Source organism: Mizuhopecten yessoensis, unplaced genomic scaffold, assembly GCF_002113885.1.
Source record: "Mizuhopecten yessoensis strain PY_sf001 unplaced genomic scaffold, ASM211388v2 scaffold9967, whole genome shotgun sequence".
NCBI lineage: Eukaryota > Metazoa > Mollusca > Bivalvia > Pectinida > Pectinidae > Mizuhopecten > Mizuhopecten yessoensis.
In genome coordinates this window covers 204594-212552 of record NW_018408312.1, presented here as the reverse complement: position 1 = coordinate 212552, position 7959 = coordinate 204594, and the positions used below count along the sequence as shown (strand labels likewise).

General features: G+C 35.7%; 1 protein-coding gene across 1 annotated transcript; it reads right to left on the bottom strand.

Annotated features, from left to right (window-relative positions):
* Positions 1 to 220: 220 nt before the first annotated feature.
* Positions 221 to 3802, bottom strand: LOC110459096. The gene is made up of 2 exons (XM_021511198.1): positions 3696 to 3802; positions 221 to 1350 (listed from the first exon to the last, which is right to left on the bottom strand). Exon 2 carries the CDS (start codon positions 1341 to 1343, stop codon positions 762 to 764), a length of 582 nt encoding a protein of 193 aa, XP_021366873.1. The 5' UTR covers positions 1344 to 1350; positions 3696 to 3802; the 3' UTR covers positions 221 to 761.
* Positions 3803 to 7959: the final 4157 nt, after the last annotated feature.

The window sequence follows — 7959 nt, the reverse complement described above, 5'->3', positions numbered from 1 at the left end:
TACAGCGCTAATGATGGACGCAATTGTTATCCTAAACTTTGCTCCAGGAAAATGTTATTATACTACTTCATGACTTGCTTATTGCTCAACGTGTTCCTGAGAGCTAGAGTACCAGTACGCTGTTATAAATACGTTTACAGTATATGCATATTAAAAGCAGTAAATCAAACGCAAATAGAACCACAATTCCATCAAATTTGTTTTCATTGGTTTAATAAATGATAACAATAAATTTTAACATTTGTATACAAAGGAATCAAATTGACATTTTCATAAAAAAAAAAAATCTTTACAAAAATAAGTTTGACTCAATGGCACCATTTGAATAATAGGATAAATGCATAGATTAAATATATATATCACTTTGTTTCAGTTAGTACTTTTTGCATTGTCTCTGTAGCACACAAAACGTGCATTTGATGCACAAGTCCCGTTTGGTAGACAATGTAATTTGTTCGTAGGACAAAGAGTTCTTTCATTGGTCCCCAGTGATTCACTCACGTGGTTCGGTTGTGAAATGACAAGCTTTCACGGCACATTGATGATGCACGTGCAGAATGATATTCTGCATGTGCATGAGTTGCAGAAGCGGAGCGTGATTCTCTGTAACGGTTTGCTTGCCGATCTCGCAGAGGCACAATCAGTGCAGATGTGGTATCACATTTTGGATGACACCAGTTGGAATCTGCTGCTTGATCGTTTTGGTTGATCATCAGTGATCCGACCTTTAGTTGTTCCGGTAAGACGTAGACATGCGCAGCTCACGTCAGATTAACGAGGCTTGCGTTAAGGTCTATGTAGTAGATGAGCGAGCCGACCATTTCGCCGTTGTTGAGGCGACCCCCAATAGGCAGAAAACCAACACGGCGGAATCCTCCGATTTTCTCAATGATTCTTTGTATAGCAATGTTATTTGAGAAAGTGTCAACGTACATGGCCATATATCCGAGTCTACGGGAAAAGTCAATGGCTGTTCGCAAGGCAAATTCTCCAAGTCTCTGTTGGCGTTCAGATCTCTTTACAATCACAAACGGATCGGCCACACCCGAGGGACCACGGTAGAATTTGCTAACTGCAATTATGAATGCAGCAATCATATCACCGCTTTCTTTACATATGATAGCAAAGCAATCACTACCATCAATTTCTCTTCGGAAGTCTTTTTCTGAGTCAAATTCGTCCATTCCGTACCCCTCGCCGTTCTGTGCGGCCTCCTGTATCATGAGGTATGTGTGTGTGAGCTGGCGATCTGTCATATAATCGATGATCACGGCTCGGCCGGTCTGTAGCTTTGCCATCATGGGAAGGCTAGTCATATTTATTTTCTCGTCTTTCAGCAGCATGCCTTATCTGTAAAATATAAAGTATTCCAAACATTAAAATTCATTCTGTATTGATCATTTGAATAGTTTTATTGCACGAACATAAAATTATTATCATTTTGGACACTGTTTAAAATAATCTTTTGCTTTCGTCTTTTTGCATAAGAACGCGGGTTAAGCAGAGAGATGAATGCTGTATGAAAGGTGCACATTACAGTTCCCATTGGCTTGTGTATATATTTTGACTGACGGCTATCGACACTTGCAGCGATATATACGAGGTAGAAATCTACATCATATTTACTTTAAACTCAACAATGCAGGTCGACAACATAAACCCTTTCACCCTATGTAACTTTAGTAGACTCTACCATGCATTGATCTGGATGAGTCCACTATGGTCTACAGTGGTGAAAGGGTTAAAATCGATATCGTGTAAACAGCCTTCCTAACTCAATACACTATTAGTACAAGGTCGGTCGGTTTTACCATGTTTAGAAATTGTTGATGTTTTTCAACATAGGGATCTTCTAGTGATTCTATCGACCTTGAACTTCTTTTCACATAAAGCCGAGACTAGCTTATAGTACTAGTAATATGTGTATATATATACACGAGCAGTCTACTGTACACTAACAGTGTTGCGCGGTGATAATAACACGGGCCGACAAAATGCAAGCAGAGGTTATATTGAACCGCTTATTTACCCGGAGGCCTGTACACAGATTTATTTGTAACACTTAAAAATAACCAGTTTACTTCTAATACTATAACTGCATTAATAACATAATAAAATATCAAATAACACTAAATTACTGTTTTCCCCTTTTTCAATAAAAAAAAATATTTCAAAAAAAATCCCGGTGCTCTGTTTTATAGGTGGGTCGAAAAATGCCCCCCTCACTGCATAGCAATATGTCACCAAATCTTGCTCTGCACTTTAATTTTTTGGGGGAAACCAATCGGACAAATTTCAATAGTTTTCATGATATTTCAAAGATTGTGGTGAAAATATGTACTCGATAATTGATTCATAGTTTTATCCATGCTTATAAGTGGAATTTATGTTTAACGCATCAATTGCGTTAAGATGTACATATTTTCACGTACATTTGTTTTTTGTTGATGCAGTACAATAAACATTGCAGTACAGTTTTTCATGGTTGATCCCGTGACAGTGGACGCCAAATAATATGCTGAGTCAGCCCTATGTTGGTGACATTGTCCATCAAGACACATTTGTAAATACGTATTTATCGTTCAATCGATTCGTGTCGTCGACCCTCTTAAGATCGTGAGACGAAACTCGTTCGAGCTGTCAAACCGGACATCAATTGACAACTGCCCACAGGTCATTAATATGTAGACCATAAAAAACGTCCACACCCTCAGGTAAACGCCTCCAGGTAAAACAGTGCAAATAAAACACACTAGAAAAGCACCCTTACATCAATGTATGCTAATGTATAGGTAAAATAATGGACTTCTATCACAGGTAACAAGTAAAACCGCAGTCAAGTCCCTAATCACGTCAACACAGTTGACATTTAGTCCGAAACACGGCTAATGACCAATATTGCATTGCAACGTAAAGGTTATGCGCCGGGACCAGCCCCGCCATAGGACGTCACACGTCGTAAACTGTATATGCAATATCTTAAATAAGAATACACGATAGATTTTTTTTTATATTATTTTTTAAAATGAAATATAAGTAAACTTATCCAATAATGTACTAAACTGCCACTCAAACGGTACATCGCACTCTCAACATAATTTATATACATGTACGTTAATTCTTTTTGAATATACACATTTATACATCCTTCATGTACCTGTGTATACACATGTATATTGGTTGTATGTATAGACAACTATAGTCAACAGATGGAACGGCACTGACCTATTCGAGAAAACCCGTTTTACTGTCAATATTTACAAACGTGTGATGTCTGAATTCAATACGAGCAAGACTATATACACACAGAGTTTTCAGGTTTAAGTGACTAATGCATCCAACACGTGTCAGCCGAGAATTAAACTGTCATACACTAATAACTATACTAATTGTAATAAAGCTAGAAAGTTGCATCACATTTGCTTACACGTGCATGTCGGTTCGTCATGCATGTTTTACAGGTATGCATGACCACGTGATATTGAGTAATGCATAGCTGTCAAACAATAAATATCGTATCTACGTGTTATTAAAATCACACGTGAACATTTTAGTCATAATATACACACGTGCCAGTGAGTCATAACGTTAAAAGATAAATAAAAAGTTTAAATTAAAATGCACATGAAAATACAACCTAATTAAACATTTATTATAATAAATTGAAGAAAAATATCATATAAATGTATACTTACGTTAATGGTTAGGTTTGCTGTTGTTTGTGTAGTGTTAAAATCCTTGCACGGTTTGTATAAGTACGGTGGTATGTCCAAAAGCTAAACTGTTTCTGCTTCTGTTCGCCAGTCGGCTTGTTTATATACTCTGAGGGTGACGTCACAACGTATACACAGACGGTTTTCTGGAGCTTAGCCAAGTTGGTAGTGTTAGGCGCGAGACAGACTTTACACAGACTGCCCCTTGTAAAATATGATTGGTCGACGAGGTTGAGACAGATATGCAAATTAATTAGTCTGTAATCTTGTATTGTACGATAATGTGTATTGCATAGGTATCATGAGAGTACATACTATGTATGCTATATATTGCTGAGCTATACACAGAACGAACTCTGGAGGTTTTTATGATTCTAAACGTGCGATGTAAAAAAACATCTATTAAATTTTAATGCATATTTTACATAAAACGAAAAGTCGGAGGGTAGGGTGGTTCTTGGGTGGGGACTTTGAACTTCGGGAGGGGTGGCCCGGGGGTGGAATATAGAGTAAGGGAGTGGCGGCCCTGTTGTTGTTTTTTGGAATGGTGAGGGGATTTTACATGCAAAACATAATTAAATATAAAAAATCAATCAATCAATAAATTTTACTTAAAATGCAATTAACGACAGTTTATTTTGAATATTAACGAAATATTTTATCAATAGAAAACGAAAACCAACTTGTCTTTTTATTTTGAAAAAAATATGAAAATAAAAATTTCGTATTCTGTTTTATTTCCGTGAAGTTGTCGTTTACAACGAAAACAAAGCGGAAAATAAGAATTTGGCATTCTTTTTCTGTGAAGTTCGTTAGTACGGAGATAAACATAAACTGTTGTTATTCCAGATCGGAACGCACGTTGTCTAAATGAACGTAGTAACGTAATGTCACTGACGCATTTCTAGCAGTATACGAGTGACAGTGAGACCGTCTTCATTTACTACACCAACCAAGAATGTATTAAAATACACCTACATGTTCATGTACACCTGGTCTGAGAAGTGTGAAGCTATCGTGTAAACACGTCTCTACCAGACTTCACCTTTCTCCGAAACGTCATCTTCATGACTGTTTGAGAGTTCTATTTGGAAACTTAATCATGTTTAATTCACCGACGGTGAGACCTAGTAAATCGTTGGGCTAACTTATAAATGACAAATTGAAGAGAGGGAAATTATATAGCGTGTGTGTGGTATTTACATATTTATGAATTATAATTGGGGAGGGGACTGCAAACAAAAAAAGAACATCACGTTTTTCTTTTACTACTATCGTCATCAACAAATACCGAGGGGGTTTCCGGGTTTTTGGAGGAATTGGGATGCGTTCCATCAATATCTTAAGCTACACGAGTTTGTGACGACTTTCATGTCAGATTGAATCGAATGTACCTATGTGCCTGAATTAATTATACTTTTTACTGCTTTTTTGACACACATTTTAACCCCCACCACATCCCCCATAATGATTTCCGTATGTATCAATATTTTGAAATTTACATTGATATTGATGTGAACCATGAACTTAAGTGACTTGGTCGTTAATAGTCATCCTATAGCTTCTAAACCTACCATAGAGCATATATATACGAAAGCCGATGAGTACCACAAAAAAGAAAAAAATCCTAGCTCGTTATTACGACTTAACTATCTCGTTATTACGAGTTCTGTTATTTCGTTATTACGAGTTCTGTTATCTCGTTATTACGAGTTCTGTTATCTCGTTATTACGAGTTCTGTTATCTCGTTATTACGAGTTCTGTTATCTCGTTATTACGAGTTCTGTTATCTCGTTATTACGAGTTCTGTTATCTCGTTATTACGAGTTCTGTTATCTCGTTATTACGAGTTCTGTTATCTCGTTATTACGAGTTCTGTTATCTCGTTATTACGAGTTCTGTTATCTCGTTATTACGAGTTATGTTATCTCGTTATTACGAGTTCTGTTATCTCGTTATTACGAGTAAATGTTATCTCGTTATTACAAGTTTCATTATCTCGTTATTACAAGTTCTGTTATCTCGTTATTACGAGTTAATGTTATCTCGTTATTACGAGTTCTGTTATCTCGTTATTACGAGTTAATGTTATCTCGTTATTACGAGTTCTGTTATCTCGTTATTACGAGTTGATGTTATCTCGTTATTACGAGTTAATGTTATCTCGTTTTTACGAGTTAATGTTATCTCGTTATTTCGAGTTCTGTTATCTCGTTATTACGAGTTCTGTTATCTCGTTATTACAAGTTACATTATCTCGTTATTACCAGTTAATGTTATCTCTTTATTACGAGTTCTGTTATTTCGTTATTACAAGTTTTGTTTTCTCGTTATTACGAGCTCTGTTATCTCGTTATTGCGAGTTAATGTTATCGCGTTATTACGAGTTCTGTTTTCTCGTTATTACGAGCTCTGTTATCTCGTTATTTCGAGTTAATGTTATCGCGTTATTACGAGTTATGTTATCTCGTTATTACGAGCTAATGTTATCTCGTTATTACGAGTTAATGTTATCTCGTTATTACAAGTTACATTATCTCGTTATTACGACTTCATTGATCTTGTTATTACGAATTATGCTATCTCGCTATTAAGACTTAATTTATCTCGTTATTACGAGTTCTGTGGTCTCGTTTTTACGAGTTTATCTAATTTGTTATTACGACGTCATGAATTATCCCATTATTACAAATATCAGCAATAAATTCTAAAATGTAATCAATTAAGATATCTAATTTAGTTTTCATGTTACTGAAAAGGTAATGTTGCAAGTAAAATGAAATATCACGTAAGTCTAGATTGGCTGAATTGGTAAAAACATGCGTGAATTCCGATCCGTATAGAAGTGTGTTATTTTCTTGAGGTTAATGAAACACTGTGTATAGACACGTACAATATATACAATGTAGGTGCATTTTATAACGATAAATAACACATATATCAATAGGAGGTGTGTGGTAAACTTTACCTGTCTAAATCGCGAGCCTTATATGGTCATACATGCACATGTGTGTACGTTTGTCATGTTTATACGTATAGGAAGTTCAAGGTGTCGTTTTTTGCCCGAGGAGTTAATTTACAGGTGTGAAATCAGGTAAGGTGTTATGTACATACTGAGTAATGGTCTCACTCGTTTTTACTGTGAGTTTTTTGTTTTAACTATTACGCAATAAATAGTCAATGAAACGATAAAAAAAAATCAGTCGATAAATCGATCAATTTATCACACATTCACTACACGTGTTCCCGAATGGAATCCTTTATTCTCCGATGAAGTAAATACAGCTCTTTCTTTACTGGATTATCTAAAACATATTCGGCTACAACTAAATACAAAAACGATAGACCCATATCCGGAAATTATTATTACATGTACTGATCAGACTTTAATTAATATCACTAAGTAATTAAAACAGGACGTAACCCGTTAGTAAGTGGTACTCACTTATCAAGACTGGACTTAAATTATACGTAATAACAAAGACTAGCATTTTAATTTAATTAAATTCCTTACCAAGACACTACACACATGGAGGCACGTCCTTATAAATGACCTTAGCTGTTAATAGGTCGTTAAACAAAATCAAACCAAATCAAGCCAGACTTCAATAAGTCTTATACCTACTTACCAAGGCCGGACTTTAATTAGTCTTACCTATTAACCAAGACCGCACTTTAATTAGTCTTTCCTACTTACCAAGCCCGGACTGTAATTAGTCTTACCTATTAACCAAGACCGGACTTTCATTAGTCATACCTACTCACCAAGACCGGACTTTAATCAGTCTTGCCTACTTACCAAACCCGGACTTTAATTAGTCTCGCCTACCTACCAATACATGACTTCAATTAGGCTTACCTTCTTACCAAGACCGGACTTAAATTAGTCTTTCCTACTTACCAAGACCGGACTTCAATAAGTCTTACCCAATTACCAGGACCGGACTTAAATTATTCTTACATACCAAAACTGGACCGCAGTTAGCAGGAACATATATATCCAACCTCAGTATTCTTTTTCTCCAAATATCGGTATTTTTGTTTTAGTTTTTACGGGAATCAATCAATTTGATTATTAAGTTTCCTGAAATGAAAATAACCCCACATATCCCCTCAACTTTGGAAAGTATCAGAATAGGTTGTTGATTCGTGGAATATTACGCTCGTATTTGGTAAGGGCAAACTGGTTGTGTAAACACTCATAGCCTAGATTCTATTTTTTTTTTTTTTAGAATTGTTAAAAAT